Here is a 17,212-nt window from a genome sequence, read left to right as displayed (position 1 = left end):
AAAGATTCCCACCCATATTGAGTTGCTTGAAGTACAAACTGATTTGCAATACAATGCAATACGTCCACGTAAGGACGTCCTAGATTTCCATTACAGCAATCTTTTTTTTCACCTTCACCTTTTATTACAAATCCTTATGGCATCAGTCATTCTGTCTCCCAAGAGGCATCTCAAAATTAGCACTCGACAGCAAAACCAAAAAAATTACACCTTACAATTCTTCAGGCAAGAGCACAACTTTATTTTCACCTATAATAATAAACCACAATTGACAACAACAAAGGAGACTGTGCAGTTCAACTTTTTATTTTAATAAAATCAGAATATGCACAGCACATGCAGTGCTAGCATCTAAACTAATACAATAAGCAATTACTAAAGCTACAGTGACTTGAGGTTCAATCTTTACATTCAGCAAGTTTAAATCCATTCTTATGTGATTTTTGAAACCTTATTAACTGAAAACATTGCTTGCTGATAAAACTTGCTCAAATGCTATCGCTGAATGTACAAGTCACTGAATATGCCAATACAACAAAGATAACCACATGTTTGAGGATAGCAATGTGCCAGACATTCACTGAAAAAAAAAAAAAATACACACAACTAAACAAAACTCACGCAACAAACATCTGAGAATCTGGACACTTCTTATCAGTGTTTTGAAGTGTTTCATTAATATCTTAAGACAAGTGTATCAAAACCTTGGCATGATTTAATTTCAAGTCGCCAATTTTGTTTTTACTAACATCAGAAAGTTATGGCTACACTGCCAATGCCGGGTCTGCTTAATTTGACTTAAGAGTTTAATATGACTTAACATTAAAAGCTCACACTACCCCGAAATATATAATTTCACGCATACGGTGACATTCAACATTCAAGTGCCAGTGTTTTTGTACTGTCTTTTGGTCAAGTTTCTTTAAACTTTCAAAGAATCACTTTTAGGCTTACAAAAATAAATATTTGTCAAAATGTTCAATAAATATTACATAAAACTAGCAGCAAAAAGTATCTAGAAATCTGTCGTGTGCAAATAGTTTTCTTCCCAACTATTATTCCCGTGGTCCCAAATAAATTTTAGAATCTAGTCCCATCCCCTTCCTAGACAAGCTGCGTTCAACAATCTCCAAGAGACAAAATAAGATTGGAAGTTTAAGGACACGCACACAAGACATATATATAAAATTCTCTGAATGTGCAATAAAAGAAGTACTTTGTAAAAAGTTATGGGCAAAATGTACAAGGGCCTAAACCTAGACTAATTGAAATAGCACCATAACAAATGACCTCAATACTGTCAAGTGCACCTACTTAATAAAAGTTTTAGAACAAGGCACAATACACTTGAAAATCTATTGCACTTTAGGAAATTTTTGCCGTCTTCCTATGCCACTGTAAAAAGATTGAGCGTTTTGATCACCGCATTCTGGCCACAAAATTAGCACAGAATTCAGAGTGGCAGAGGCATTTTAGTGGTGGACAATGCTCATCTTTGGCCAGATTTAGCATAAACAGACTATAAATACAATGGAAACCTATGCAACTAAAACTGACTACAACTGCACTGTATAGCAGAATTGACACCTTGTGCAGTTATGTACATATTTCCAACCTGTGTGATCTCAAAGATTTCAGTTTGTTACTCTTCTGGAGCCATTTTTACAAAGTCTATAGTAAGCCAGTTTAACATCTCAACGCAGCTTGAACAGAGTAATGTGAATCGGCATTTAAAATAAAGCCTGCTGCATTAATTCTTCCTGTTCATACCCTCTTGACCAAAAAACATCAACACTAGCATGCGTTATTAGACCAAAAATCACCCAGGGCCCCAATGAGGGCTGGTCATTGCTGTGGTCAGCCATTCTACCATTTCAATTTCATTTATGGCAGGCATTTAAAAAGTCTAAGTAGATGAATTCTCCTAAAAACCTATTTCAAGTTATCAGACCTTTAAACTTTCCCTGTAATAATATGCCCACATTTGGCTAGCTCATAATTAATGATCTGCCTAAACATTGAAAGAGGAATTGCTGTATTTACTTGCATTAACTTTGAAAACAGTGCTTTGAATGTATGCATGTATTCATACATCACCTCATCATGACTGGAATGGCTTGTTTAAAGACTATCAGGTTCTAAATACCTATCCAGGATAGAGTGAGCAAATCAGAACTTTAACTTAATACAGTTTGCCACATTAGAAACTAATTCCGTTAATATGCTTCAAGACGTTTGTTGTTTATTTTCCCCCAATCTGCAAGTATCAGAAAGCCCTAATGCAGGCTACCGCATAAGTTTTTTCCTTATAATATTTATGGATGAATCGATGATTCCTGTTAAGTTGTATCACACCTGTGTGCCAAGGTTTGATTTTAGCCCAAGTTCAGTAAATTTATTTTGTCAAAACAATTGATATCTTGAGCATTACTGAGCCAACAGGACATCAAAATAAAAAGTTGTCTAAAGTTAAAGGCACAGTACATTAACAAACAAATGATCCTCAGTCACAAAATTATAAATGCAGTTTGGGATGGGGGTTGGCGGGAGGGGAGTTAATCCAAACTACAGCAATGAAGTCTTCGAACCACCTTCTGAACAGGGCTGCTGATTGTTCCTTTCATCTTTTCATGTGACCTTGAGCTCCCTTAAAAAAAAAATTTCAGTGGAGAATCACAGCTGGTAATGTACTGCGAGTTCTTGAAGCTACACAAGGTATAGTCTGGCTAAGTTACATGTGGTTTCCATATTAGCTTGTTTGGCAGGGTGACCTACTGTAAAGCAGGTTCAGTTACCCCACCAGTCAACCCCCTGGGAGTTATAATTTCCTCCGTATCCATCACTGTTGTAAAAGCCTCCGTAGCCACCTAATGAGAGATGTGAAAAAGAGAGAAATTAATTAAGTCATCCACTGTTAAATACAACCATTCCCCTCCTTAAGTACTTTGACATCAAATTATGAAAAGCAATCTATTGGGCCAAACTTCTCCAATGTTTTTAACTATGCTTTGAAAAAAGAGGACTACAAGAAGAAGCCCTCCCCAAAGACAGGAGGTGAAAAATGAACATCACCTCCACCAAACCCTCTGCTGCTGCCGTGGCCGCCTCCTCCGCTGCGGCTGCTGCTGGCGCGGCTGCTGCTGAAGCTGGAACTGCTGGCCCCGCTGCTTTGTCGATAGTCTCGGGCACCGAAGCCTCCGCTGAATCTACTACTGCAACGACAGAATGTGCTGGTGGTTCGAAGGAAGAGGAGATCCCACCAGACAAGCCAGTTCTTGTTAAAACCTCCCGATGGTCAATTTCTGATTTTTCGATTCAAATGATTCCCCATCCAGCCCTGTTTTCCCTAATGCGATCTTAAAGACTGTAGCCGTAAACGGCTGGCATTAACTTTGTGACAACCCCTTCTAACACCCCTTCCCCAAATGATCCAGGCAACCGAAGAAAATAAAGCCTGTTCCACTAAGTACTTGAAAAGTTAACTTTGGACACAGCACCCACCCCATTCTTTATATGCCACCCGTATGCCTCACCTCTTAGACCGTCCACGACTGCTACCCTTGTAGTGGTGTTCGTAAGCCATGTTTTCTAACCAAGATGGCACTTCTTGTTTAGCTTCAACAAGAAGATCCAACAAATCCTTGGTAATATTTATGTTCCTCTCATTAAAGAATGAGGTGGCGAGGCCTAAACCAGTCCCAAAAAGTACATAAATTAAAGTCTTCCATAAGAGCACAGTATTCTTACTTTCCTACATAGAATAGTAAGTAGAACGCTGAAAAGACAAGTCACTTCTATTGCTAAGATAGATTTTAACAGCATTCCTTAGTAAGAGTTCTCAAATTAAGATCCTGAAAAGCTCTTTGCTACATCCCACTGAAAAAACCACCAGACCATCAATCAAGTAACTGAACACTTACCAAGGTTTCCTACACGTCCTGTACGGCCAATGCGATGTACGTACTCCTCAATATCACTTGGCAAGTCAAAATTGATAACATGTTTCACATTTGAAATGTCCAGTCCTCTTGCTGCTACCTGGAAAATAACTTTTGTCACACATGGCGCACTTGAAGCCAAAGTTGAACAGCGGCAACTTAAAAATACACTTGTATTATACATACGGCTGTAGCCACTAGAATTGGGCTTTTTCCTGAGCGGAACTGGTGAAGGGCCTCTTCTCGGTCTCTCTGAGATCGGTCTCCGTGGATGCTGGTACAAGCATACCCTTCATGGTACAAGAAATCCTCCAGAGAATCTGCACCCTTTTTGGTCTCCACAAACACTAATGTCAGCGAATCCTTGCCTAATTGTGAAAAATTACCAGATATTTGTCTTTAATAGGGACTTAGTTCTCTTAACATTTAGTCAACATCTAAACAGAGACAAATAAATATACTTTTAATGGGATGTTTTAAATGGGGAGGAAAAGCAATAAAGGTGATCCAAATGGATTCCCATTACCTAAGCCAGAGTGACACTAAAATTATTCGTAATTTTACCTGTTGCATTCAGAAGATCAAGCAAAAAGGACCGTTTGTCAGACTCTTCCACCCAAACAACTTTCTGTGTGATGTTCTCAGAGGTAGAGCCAACTCTTCCTACAGCCAAAAAGATATACTCATCCAAGAAATCACGAGCTAGCATCTGAAAAGAAAAAATTATCATCATCTACTGAGACCAACAAATTTCTCAGTAAATAAAACTTGCAGCATCACACAATACCTGTATTTCCTTAGGGAAAGTAGCACTAAACATCATAGTGTGACGAACTCCCTTTGGAGGCATGGTATCCTGTTCAACTATTCTACGTATCTGAGGTTCAAACCCCATATCCAACATCCGATCAGCTTCATCTAACACCAAGTATCTGTCATAAAAATATTCAGTTTAGAATTTGAGAAGAAAAGATAGTTTTAGTACAGCTGTTTTCTATATACAATCATATATTCATTGATGGTTAAATTCCTCACACTGCAGATTTAACACACGTACACGAGACAAAGCACAGGACTTGTGCCACGAAACAAATCATTCACAAGCACACAGCAAAACTAGCTCTTACTACTTCTGACTCCGTCCCAGTCCAATCATTCTCAGCCTCTACTAAAAGGTCACCAATTTATCAACATTAAAACTACAATCAGCATCTCATAAAAGAACGCTAAAATGAATCACTTCTGGATCTTAAAATTTAAACAATGCTGGTAAGTACTACAAAATGAATGGCCAGTAATTTAAAAAATATTACATTTTATGCATTTAAAAATTAACATACTTGCAGAAGTCCAATCCAATCTTTCCTCTTTCCATCATATCTACTAGACGTCCTGGAGTAGCTACTAACAAGTGGCATCCACGCTCTAAGTCTCGAATCTGCTGACCAATATCAGCACCACCATAAACCACGCAAGGTCGAACTCTAGATCGGTATGAAAACTACAAGCAAAGAAATTTTTACAATTTCAAGGCCAACACTCTTTCATAGTCCTAAAACAGTTCAATAGAATCAACGAGAAAGCTAAAAATCCCTGAAATGTGTACTTACTTTTCTAGCTTCCTCATAGATCTGTACTGCCAATTCTCTGGTTGGTGCTAATACCAAGGAGATTGGGTACTGTTTGCGACGCCCATACCTTCCATTTTCCTAAAAAATAATTTAAAAGTTCAACTCTTAACATCCTCTTTTAAAGGTCCATTACGTCATAATTCCCTTCTGTAGTTTACAGATTACACTTGAAAACTGTTTTTCATTAAATAATTTGGAATAAGTAGATGGGCCATTTAGAAAGTTCTCAACAGCTATCTACAAAGTTCTACAATAATGGTGCATTTCGGGGAGCCTGGCAGGTTCAGTCAGTACAGTGTACAGCTCTTGATTTCGGGGTAGTGAGGTCAAGCCCCAAGTTGGCCATAAAACTTACTTAAAAGTATAAATGTCCCACATAACAAATATTTACCTTCATGGCCCTCAAAGCTTCGCCTGGACCATCTGAATAAATCTGACTCAAGATGGGCAAAAGAAATGCTGCAGTTTTTCCAGACCCTGTTTAAGAGAAAGCATATTCAGAGAAGGACTGCTTATTATTTTTGAATAAATATTGGTAGAGGACAGTTTTTTAACTGCCCTATTACTAATTAGTGGTTTTACTTTATACCCCAATAAATTTTCTAAAAACTAACAGCTAAGTTAAAAATACCAAGAAATCACTTCTTTGACCCATCTGTAACAGAAGTCAGCAAACTAAGGTCCTATGTATCTTTGTAAATAAAGCTTTATTGGAATACAACCACGCCCAATAATTTACACGCGATCTACAGGTGCTTTCACACTATGACAGCAGAAACGAGTAGATTGGAAACAGAGACTACGTGGCCCATAAAAACCAAAAATGTTTATTTTGCTTCCTTACAGAGAAAGTATACCAAACTCTGATCAATAACAATGTAGTGTTCAACTTATTTGCGTTTGTAAAGAGAACAGAAATTTTCCCTCAAAAATGATGTCAATTTCAATTTGTAACACATATTACAGACATACTGTACATATTCTGGTGTACAAAGGATGAAATTTTCACTCTTCCATAAGGAAGCAAAGATATCAGATAATTGTATTTATTTTTAATGGGGGGGAGGGCAGTTGCCACCCTCCTTCAAATTGGTCAAACTTACAGACACAGCAAAACTTGTGCTCAATTTAGAGGCTATAAACCATCCCCATTCCCAAAAGGTGGGAAGTGCTTCTTTACCATGAAGGCACCTTTCTTTCCCTTGGCCACATTCCTATGGATCACAGACTATTCTGATCTTACCATTCTTACTGATCTCACGATTTGGGAGTTCGAGCCCCACGTCGAGCTCTGCACTGACAGTGAGGAGCCTGCTTAGGATTCCCTCTCTCCCTCTCGATCCAACCCTCCCCTGTTCGTGTCCTCTCCCTCTCTAAATTAATAAATAAACTTAAAAAAAAAAATGTTATAGTGCTAATTTCCCACCATTGCAATGACAATAATCTAACCCTGTTGCAGCAGTTAACAGGCTGAGGGCTTTCTATAGGCCTCCCCAAGATGCCCTAATGAGAACACTAAAGATAACAAAATCCAAAGGTCTGTAAGACAAGAAATACCAGCCAACTACTCCATACCTGTATCAAAATATACCAGTTAGGCTATGTCTAGGACTCAAGCTTCCCCATGAAACTTAGATATACCATGTGTTTTTTTTGGTACTAGTTGTACAAGGGTAATCCCAATTAAGTTATTCTTTATAACTTTTTACTTTTATTAAGTAGACTTACCTGTTTGGGCACAAGCCATCAAGTCTCTTTTCTCTTTGATAATAGGAATAGCATGCTTTTGTACTGGAGTTGGGCGAGTATAACGAGTAAGCTCAATGTTTCCCATAATAATTTCTCCCATCTCAACATCACTGAACTGTCAAGAAATTCAATGGGGTTAAATTGCTAGAAATGCTATCCTGGAGCCATTTTTGTTTTACACTAATACAATAACAGGGAGGAAAAATCCTAACACCTGATTTGTACTTTATAGCTGCTTTAAATAAAACTACATTATATTTTGAAGAAAACCAGTCCTCCAGGCTTAATCTACACTGAAGAAGTCTGGGGTCCTCCTACATTTGACGCATTTTCTATTTCTAATTATTAGTAATGGTGACACTTAACGTTCCACAAATCAATCAGGCAGGTTTTTAATGTAACTAAAGAATTATTCAAGTAGATATGATCTATATTTGCTTTTTGAAAGCCCACCTTATTTTGATGTACTGTGAGAAGATTTATACTTCTTAAAAAGTCAAGCAAAAATACTTACACTTTCAATGTGTGGAGGACAGTTGTTGCCTGTTGCCTCAACTGGAATGTCATCGTATTTCTCAAAGTTAATCCCAGTGTTTCCTCCAGAAAAGAGTTCCCTGAAATCAAGATTGGTTAAGTTTATTTGTTATATTAGCTAATGAGGCTTTATCACAATTAACATACGTTTCAAAAACTTACTGTTCCAAGCGTTCACTTGGTGGGAGTGGTTTTGACCAATCATCTTCATCTGATTTGTCACACCAGCGACTATTTCCACCACGTTCAAATTTGCCAAAGCCACTTCTGTCACCACGGCTGCCAATGCCGTCATAGTCACTCCGTCCACGATCATCAAACCTGAACAGCATAAGAAACTAATCAGAATCATTTAACCATTATCAGATTACTGTCGCTACTCTAGAACTGTACCTGGAGAGAAGCTGAATGACTCATCACGGCTCACTTTTATTTGACAAATAAGGCCCTCTAATTAATCACATCAAATGTACCATTTACATAGCTTTACTTTCTAAAGTAAGTATCCTTCTTGGTTTCTATAAAATTATACAGCCTACACAGGCCTCATACATGCTGAAATTAAGAACCAAGTCTTAAATATTTGGTATCAGCACATAACTTGTACTTTCATTTAAAGTTCTCATCCAAATACATTTTAGTGGTAGGAAAAATAGCACACCAAATATCAATTGTCCCAGTTAGAACTAGGATGACATTTAAAAGGACAATCAATTCACCTGTGTGACAGACTGTGGATAAAAGGTAGAAAATAATCCTTACCTGAATTAAGATGTTTTTAGTTTTAGGCCTGTTTGCGAAAAATCAGGACACACAGGACTAACCACAGCTATTAGGCGCATGAGGTCAGTTCACCACTTGTGTAATCAAAAATATAAGGTGTTTAAAATTGTCATAAAGAATACCCACAAAAATCTCAACCAAATTAGGCCATTCACTAAATAAACTTACTGCTTTAAATATAAATAAAGCTAGATTAATTACAAAAATAACCGATTATGTCCAGGGGCATGTTCTTATTCTCCTCTAATTTCTATGGAACAAATTCAACTTAGTTCTAAGACCTCTTACAGCTAAGAAAATACGATTACACAGATATAATGCTTATTAACACATCCAAATAGGGGGTCTGTTAAGGTGGAAAAAAAGCATCATGCTTCATAGTAAGAGTACAAGAACAAGTATTTACCAAAATAAAGACCAATTCCTAAATTTCATATACATAAGGTGAAAAGATCAATAAAAATCACATACCTTCCCCTTGATCCACTTCCACGATCACTAAAGAAACTAGACTTCCCTCTTGAATCACTACGAGATCCAAAACTGCTGTATGCATCCTTATCTTTACTAGAACTCCACCCTGAACTGTCTTTATCGTAGAATCCTTCAATAAAAAAAAGCAAACCCATTTTATTGTATTAAATAGAAATTTACAATACCTAGGTTTCTGAATTTGAAGCCCTCCACTAATTTTATCTTATCTCTGTGAACTAAAAGGACAATGGAAATATTCCTATCATGGTACTAGAAGAGAACCAAGATTTAGAGCTGGTTTACAATGGCACACAGAATTTTTAGATTTTCTCCACTGGAAAATACTGTGCACTAAACCAAGCAACTTAACAGTCTAAAAATGTTCTAAATGAATACCACCTCTAAAAAGGTCAATAGCTTTGTCTATAAACAATGATTATGGTATAGTTATATGACCACCACAATTAAATCCATTCGTTTTATAGGTATGAACAAGTTTACTGGGAAACAGTTATTGTTTCAGTGTTTCTCAGAGGTGATATTTAAGACATTCCTAAAGGTGTCAGATTACCTGATTTAATACATTATTTCCCAATTTCAATAGTAAAAAGTAGTACAATGCTCCATTCTCATGAAATACAGACAAGAATCAGGAATACGAGGAAAATCTTCATCCCTACACTGTTAGTGTGGACAGATTCCTAGGGTACAACTATAAACATTCAGTAAGAGGGAATGAGAAAGGTGTAAATTAGCCCCAGAGGTAGAGGGTTTAAAGACGAATAAATTAAACAGATTAAACGTTTAGAAGTTAAGTTACTTTCCTTCAGCCTTAAGCCTCTACCATTAGCCGCCAGCCAGGTGATCAACACCTCAGCAAGCAAAAGAGTTGAATTAGATTTCTAACAGCCCTTTCAGTTCTGAAAGGTCTGTGATACTGCCCCTTCCCTTTGATCTGTCACTGCAATGAAGAGGGAAAAGCACTAAATATACATGGGGGCCAGTTTCAGCTAGAACACTAGAATGAGAACCCATGACAATAAAGACAAACTCTGCAGGTAACTAAGAAAAATGATATGATAGTTACGAAATTATAATCAGATTTTATATACATGTATTGCCAGGGACAGTGAAGCTAATATATATAGACTGCATATGCACATGGAGGAATGATAGCAAATCACATGCTCCTGTGGACTTCTGCACCCTTCCAATTCTGCCTTCTTTATCTTCCTTCTTCTTGACCTTTAAATAGTTTTCCAAACCTTCACTTTTCCTCCAAATCTCAGATCACCTATTTTACAGAATATACAGCACCCAAACAATTGTCCCATAATGAGGTATCTACTAGTTATCACATTACAAACACAACCAGAAAAGACCAGGCATTGTGATACATTTTAGACAAAACTTTTCAAATGAAGCACTTAAGGGCAAGGAGATGAAACCAGAGAATCACTCCCAACTTACTGGGAGCATGCCCAATGCTATAATCTGTTACCTAATCTGCAATAACACATCTTTCTTTTGACAGCTCTGCAAAACAGAAATAACTGGGTTATTACTGTGCAGTTTGGTTTACACAGTAGGACACCCACTCACCTTTTTCAAATTGAAATCATGATATCAATGATTACAAACACAGATTACAAAGTACAACACTAGTAAACTGTACAAAACCATGCCCTTGGCCAGAGGAATCTGACATAGGAATTTTCCACTGTGTGACTTTAGAAGAGTTTTTTCAGAGTAAGTCCTAATAATTTGAACCAATTCTGACAGAGGCACAGGAGAGCACAATGTTCACAGACTTCCCAAAGTGCCTCATTTTTCCCTAGGCTCTGACTTCTAAACAACAAGAATTAGGTCTACCAAGTTGCTCAAAAGACTTACCTTTAGTAGCTTCTCTGTTCCTTAAGTGAGGAGGAATATAGCGTCCTTCTAAAAGAAAGAATATAAAATTAAATGCCAAAACTTAAAGCTTTTTACCAAAATTTGCACTATTAAAAAACGGTCCTGGGGGCGCCTGAGTGGCTCAGTTGGTTATGTATCCAACTCTTGGTTTCCGCTGAGGTCATGATCTCATGGTTCATGGGTTCAAGCCTTGTGTGGGGCTCTGCACTCATGGTGCAGAGCCTGTTTGGGATTGTCTCTCTCTCTCTGCCCCTCCCCTCCTCACACTTTCTCTAAATAAAGAAATAAAGCTTCTTTAAAAAATATAAAAAAAGGTCCTAGAAAAAAATTTAATATCTAGCCTACCAGTCTGACTTACTTGGAAATGGGGGAGGGGGGTGAGTCTACTTTTATTTTAAATGGGTTATTGCCTTTTAAGAACTTTAAAAGGGGAGGGGAGGAGGAAAAAAGTTTGGTAAATAAAAATAAAAATTTGACTTGGAACCTAATCATTGAAATCCACAAATATAACTTGCTACTAGTGGTTAATACAACACAATTTTCTTAAAGGCCTGCTACTATTTGAGATCTGTCAGCAATAGTTACAAGGAAAGTATAACTGTAACAACCTAAAACTACTATGTAATAAATCCTGCAATTAGCCACTAAGAGACTTTTTTGTTTCTAACTGGGGAAGTTGCGATGGGGAAATGATTTCAAGGAACTGAGAATTTTAATTTGGGGCTTGCCAGAGTCTACAGTCAACTGTCGTTGCTTACAGAAGTCTGCAGGCAAGAAATACAGCCTAGATAATGGATGAGAAGCAAAAGCAAATAATGTATATCCACCAAGTAAAAGAAAGTCAACCTGCTTTATTACTAATAAATCTGCTTAACTGTCTCTTCTACTTTTGGGTTGAACTAAATATTAAAGATCTCTATTAGGATGATCAACTCGTAAGAGATCTTTAGCATGACAAATAAAGTCAAATCTAAAAAATACCAAGCAACTTTGTGCCCAAAGAGGCCTTTCTTCCCTAAAAATGAGGTCACATCCTTTACCACGTAACACAATGAAAAAACGCTTTCAGACCCTACAGCCTGTACCCATTTGTCCCCTCCCTCTTTTTTTGGTGGGAGTTAATAGGAAGAGATCGATCCTGAAGGGACCCAAAGCAGGTCTACTGCCAAATAATAAATCCCTACACCTTAATACTAATCTCTAACAAGTTTCAAACAAAACTCTCTGAAAAAATAAAATGAAATAAATCTTTTATATCTAACTTCTTTCCCAGAGAATGATACAATTCAGCATTTAAAATCCTAACCACCACTTCAAGATTCGGTATAGCTTTGTTCTATCAGTAAGTCTCATGTTCTTCACAGGAAAGGGTTAGCTATAGCTGATGAACAAGAATGTTCCCTTTATTGGGGCTCAGTCAGTTAAGCGTCCAACTCCGGCTCGGGAGTTGAGCCCCATATCCGGCTCTGTGCTGACAGTGAGGAGCCTGCTAGGGATTGATTCTAGCTCTCTGTCTGCCCCTCCCCCACTTGTGCTTTTCTCTCTCAAAATAAACTTAAAAAAAAAAAAAAAAGAATGTTTCTTTTATTGAATTTAATTCTGGTAGATTCACTCTAATAGGGATAAACACATGCCCACTACCTCTAAGCTGGGCTCAAGATTCATAATGGACATAATCAAATTCTTCCAAAGGTAATTTGTGTTGTATCAAGTTCTTTTTAATGATTATTTTTATTCAGAAAATGAGTCCCTTTTATTATTACCCAAAGGCCACAATGCTTTAAGAGTGATCACTAAGTACACTACATAATTTTACTTAACACTGACTACGTAGTAACTCTACACAGTAAAAACTGGAAGGGAAACTCTTAAGCTTTAAAATAAGTCCAATGGAACATTAAGTTATTAAAGCTCTAATATTCAAGAAATCCATAAAATGGTTTACTTACTGCTTGCTGTACTTCCTCCACTCTGATTATCTGAAGAGTTCAGGTCTAGGCCAGCAAACTAGGAGAACAGAGTTAAATGGTTAGCCGCCCATGTGCTGAAATATTATGAAGAGAAAACTAGTCCTTCTCTGTAGCATTGACTAGCACTAGTTGCCCTGCCTGCTTCATGGAGCTGATGTGAAACTCTTAATAAGAATGTTAACGAAGAATGCATTTTGAAGACTGTAAAATTCTAAGCAAACAGAAAATAGCACAAACTGCTTATACTATGGAAAGCAGCACACTAACATGCTGGTGTTATCCAGTAGAAACTGGGTCAAAATTTAAGTGATTCAATTCAAAGTGAATTTTCCCTGTAACATTTTCCAAAGTAAAAGCTCCAAGAAATTAAAATTATTTTAAAATGTCAAATAGGAAAACGATTTATTTTTACTCCCATCATATGTAATAAATGTTCCTAATACCACCAACTTTCTACTTGGAATTACTTTGAACCTATAGAGCACACCTGAGAAACAGAAAATTTTAATTGACCATTTCTTACTTCTTTTATCCCTAAGTATTGCACAAGTATTTTTAATTAGGGTAGCACTCTGATGAACAACTCTGTGGGGGCACCTGGATGGTCATGATCTCAAGGTTCAAGCCCTGCATCGGACTGTGCACTGACAGTGCCGAGTTGGCTTGGGATTCTTTCTCCCCCTCTCTGCCCCTCCCACACTCTCTCTCAAAATAAACAAACTTAAAAAAACAAAACAAAACAAAAAACAAAAAAACCTCTGTGAAGTAGGTACCACCTATTTATTCTCCCATTTTTAAGATTGAGATTAAGCTCAGAAGACTTTGGACGTAAATGGCACAACTGGCATTGAATGCTTTTAAACAGTAGGACACATTTCACGGTCTTTAATCTCGATTTCTACTCACCCCCTTACACTAGAAGGTCAAAGCCTCAACATTCCACAAAAAGCCCTGCTATGTTCATCACATTCTGTAGTGGCCAGGAAGTACTTGCAAGCAATATCCGGGGAAAAAAACTACACCTGTCAAAAAACTTCTAAGAAAGCCACAAAAGACATCACACAGTACTGATGCCACCTGTTTGCAAAAGTGGTATAAATCTTCTGTTAAAAGCTCAAAACTGATACTGTCAAATTGTAAGCATCATCAATGGAGTCACTGAAAATTGGAAGGAGATGCTAAATCTTAATAAAAAAAAGAAAGTACAAGACTTTTAGACACCTTGCTTCCATAATTTGTATTAGCAAAAACACGGCCATGCTTTCTGTTATTCAAGAGACTGATACTTTAAAGCACAAGAGGAACAAAAACTCTTTTTGCACTTGTTACAGTGTAAGTTTTGTTATTAATTTTACACTTGGCAACACGAACCATAAAGCAGGATACTGTAAACTGTTAGGATTACATTGTTGCAATTTTGTTATCAATTTGCTTGCTGCTTAATTCTAACGAGTCTACATACTTTTTGAATTATATCACAAATTTAAATAAGACTCATTCCTGCCTATTATCTTTTTAAATTGGCACCACCTATATACAAAATGTTAAAAATGGGGATAGCCTGTGCTGTTGACAACAGATTTTCTATGTGCTTCATTCAACATATGACGTATCAGCAATTTGAAGGATTTAATACAATTCATTAATGGAAGAAAAAAACGCTCCATTTATTGACAAGGAACAAGAAACAGATCGTTAAATCTGCAAAAATATATTATACACGACTACGTTAAAAATCTATCAATTTGTGTCACTAAACTTCGTTTCAGGATTGTTCTGGAGTTTGGGGTAAGCAGAAGTTTACTTAAAGGTCTCCAAACATCCCACCGAAAAGCTTATCTGTAGCATGGTGCCTCTACTGCAGAGGGATCCAGACTTCCTGCCACCGAAGCCCATCCTCCGTTAATCTACCCCCAAACCCTTAGAAGAGGGGATTCCGGTTAAGATGACAGACCCAGAGCTCTAACCTATTTCACAATCTCACTCCACAGGCAGCAACAAGTCAACAACAAAACTGTTTATTTCCCCCAAGCTACATTCCGGGTATTTTTCCTGCGGCCGATTCCTGGATCAAACGTCACTAACACGGGAACAGTCATACAACCCGTGGTACCACCCAAAACAACGCGCGGCCCTCGGCTAAAGCGCCACTCACTATGTGGAGCATGTAAGGAAAAGGGGCCACTCCAGGTCTCTAACCTCCCGGATGTCTCCCCGCCGCGTTCAAGCTCTATCTAGAGCCCAGCGCTACAGCGCACGCAGAGACCCACTCCCCCCCCCTTCCCCCCACTCCTCCCCGAATCTTCTGCGTCACAAAACTTTCCACTCCGGAAACGCGGCCTCAGCGGCCGCGGCACCCAGCGTGCGATGGCCCCTGCGGAAACCGGGCTCGAGCAAAAAGGCCTGCGGAAGGAAGCCCGGGAGGAACAAGATGCCCATTCTATCCTTCTTTCCAGGCCCACGCCGGCCCGGGACCCGCTCTCTCCCGCTAGTGGGCCGCAGCGCCGCCCAGCCACCCAGCCCCACACAAAGAAGGCCGCCGCCATTACCCCCAGAGAAGGCCACCCCCCGCGCCGCCCCCTTCCACATTCCAGGGCTGCGTCCCTCCTGCTCACACGGGCGCACACACACACCGCTGCTGCCGCGCGCGGACACACGCGCACACACACACACACGAACGCCGCAGGGTCTCTGGGACAGGAATCCAGGCTGCGAGCGCAAAGAGAATCGAAAGCCCTCGAGGCCAAAAGGGTCCCCATTCGCGCACTGCCGCGCCACTCACCTCCCCCCACCACCCATGGGTCACAAACCAGTCTAGGTTCGCGCGTGCGCGTCTCCGCGAGAGCGCGCGCACCCCCTCCCCCTCCGCCCGCCTGCGCACGCACACACAAAAGCCGCCATTGTGCTCGGCCCGGGGACAATACCGCGGGCCAAGCCGGGGCCCCGGCCCGAGCGATAGCCATAACCAGCATTCCTACCACCTCCCCGTTCCTCCATAGCCCCAAATCACTGACACTGGCCAGCCCGAAGTATGCAGGAGATGGGAACTAAGCGTGCCAGTTAGCGCTGCGCCATAAGCCAAGTTAGGTCCAGCAACCACCCCGGTAGGCTCCTTGCACCTCACCTGCTGGTCCAGCCCGAGCGCATTTTCCACCGCCACATGACTCATCCCTGAAGAGTACCGAGAACTCGGAGTCTTCCGCTGCTAAGCGAGTGTGTTTGGTTCACCGCGATGGCCCTCTCACGGGAGAACTGCGGCTCTGGAACGCACGGCGCGGCCACCGATCTAATATACCCACTCGAAGGGCCGCTACGTCAGCACGTAAGACGTAGCCCCTCCCTCTCACACCCGAACCCCTCCTGCTGCTGTGACTTCTGCCTAGCTACTGCGCGTTGGTTTAGTCCAAACCTCGCGTGATTTCCTAAGCAGTCCCGTCCCTGGCTCTTCGTCCTACCTTGGAGCTCAGAGCGCCAAATGCTGCCCTAGTTCGCCTGAGCTTCAGTTCTCCTGTCCTCCGCTAATACCCTAGACTAAGTCTTTGAGTTCTTGAGATCTCGCGATAACTCGTCGTGTCCCCTTTTGCGCCTGCTAGGAGGTCTTAAGATTTAACCTAGGCTTCTTTCCCTTTTATCTCCTTATGCCCCTAGTTTTTGCTGTTCCTTTCAACTGCGCACTCGCTCATTTCTCTCTCAGTCCTTGGACTTGGAGATGTCGGGAGATTTCTCCGAAGTAGTCAGCCCTCGTTCTTCCATGGGCAGCCTCCTTGAAATCGGGAGTTAGGCGAAAAAAAGCCCGAAGCCGGGAGGACGGCGGGTCACGTGGCCGCAGGTGTCGCTCTCGGTGGCCATTTTGTGGAGCAAACCTTGGCCTGAATTGAGTGCACGGAGTGCGGGGGGAGGAGGGGGGAGAGAGGACCTAAGGGGAAAGAGGGGCAAAGGAGGAGGGAAGAAGCGGAAAAGGGGGAGGAGGAGGAGGAGGAGGAGGAGGAGGAAGGCGGGCGGAATGGTGACCGGAGCTGTGGTCGGGATCTGGGGGACCTGTGCTGGTGGCGGGACACTTAACTGCGCGGTTGCCTAGGCAGCAGGGGCGCCGCCTAGGAACGCAGTAGCCCCTCCTGATCCACCCTCCAGACGCGAGCGCGCTCCTCGCGCTCCACCCCCCCCTCCCCACCCGTGGTGAGGAAACAATGAGACAATCAAGCGCTGAACTTGAGCCGTC

General features: G+C 40.4%; 1 protein-coding gene across 3 annotated transcripts; it reads right to left on the bottom strand.

Annotated features, from left to right (window-relative positions):
- Positions 1–285: 285 nt before the first annotated feature.
- On the bottom strand, positions 286–16,645 carry DDX3X (DEAD-box helicase 3 X-linked). 3 transcript variants are annotated; one of them, XM_047076093.1, is made up of 17 exons: positions 16,118–16,645; positions 12,973–13,030; positions 11,003–11,050; positions 9,107–9,239; positions 8,015–8,173; positions 7,833–7,932; positions 7,298–7,433; positions 5,961–6,046; positions 5,549–5,647; positions 5,279–5,439; positions 4,726–4,870; positions 4,503–4,647; positions 4,125–4,306; positions 3,921–4,038; positions 3,534–3,687; positions 3,073–3,212; positions 286–2,867 (listed from the first exon to the last, which is right to left on the bottom strand). In XM_047076093.1, the coding sequence occupies exons 1-17, from the start codon at positions 16,160–16,162 to the stop codon at positions 2,788–2,790; spliced, it is 1,989 nt and encodes a 662-aa protein (XP_046932049.1). In that variant the 5' UTR covers positions 16,163–16,645; the 3' UTR covers positions 286–2,787. The 3 variants fall into 3 exon arrangements, with proteins under 3 accessions (XP_046932049.1, XP_046932048.1, XP_046932050.1); XM_047076092.1 differs by having other exon boundaries at positions 3,073–3,230; positions 16,118–16,264; XM_047076094.1 differs by having other exon boundaries at positions 3,073–3,209; positions 16,118–16,263.
- Positions 16,646–17,212: the final 567 nt, after the last annotated feature.

The sequence above is a fragment of the Lynx rufus genome, unplaced genomic scaffold (assembly GCF_022079265.1).
Source record: "Lynx rufus isolate CCGP_SWC_20201006 ecotype Redwood Valley unplaced genomic scaffold, mLynRuf1.p SCAF_14, whole genome shotgun sequence".
Lineage (NCBI taxonomy): Eukaryota > Metazoa > Chordata > Mammalia > Carnivora > Felidae > Lynx > Lynx rufus.
This window is presented reverse-complemented; position numbering and strand designations above follow the sequence as displayed.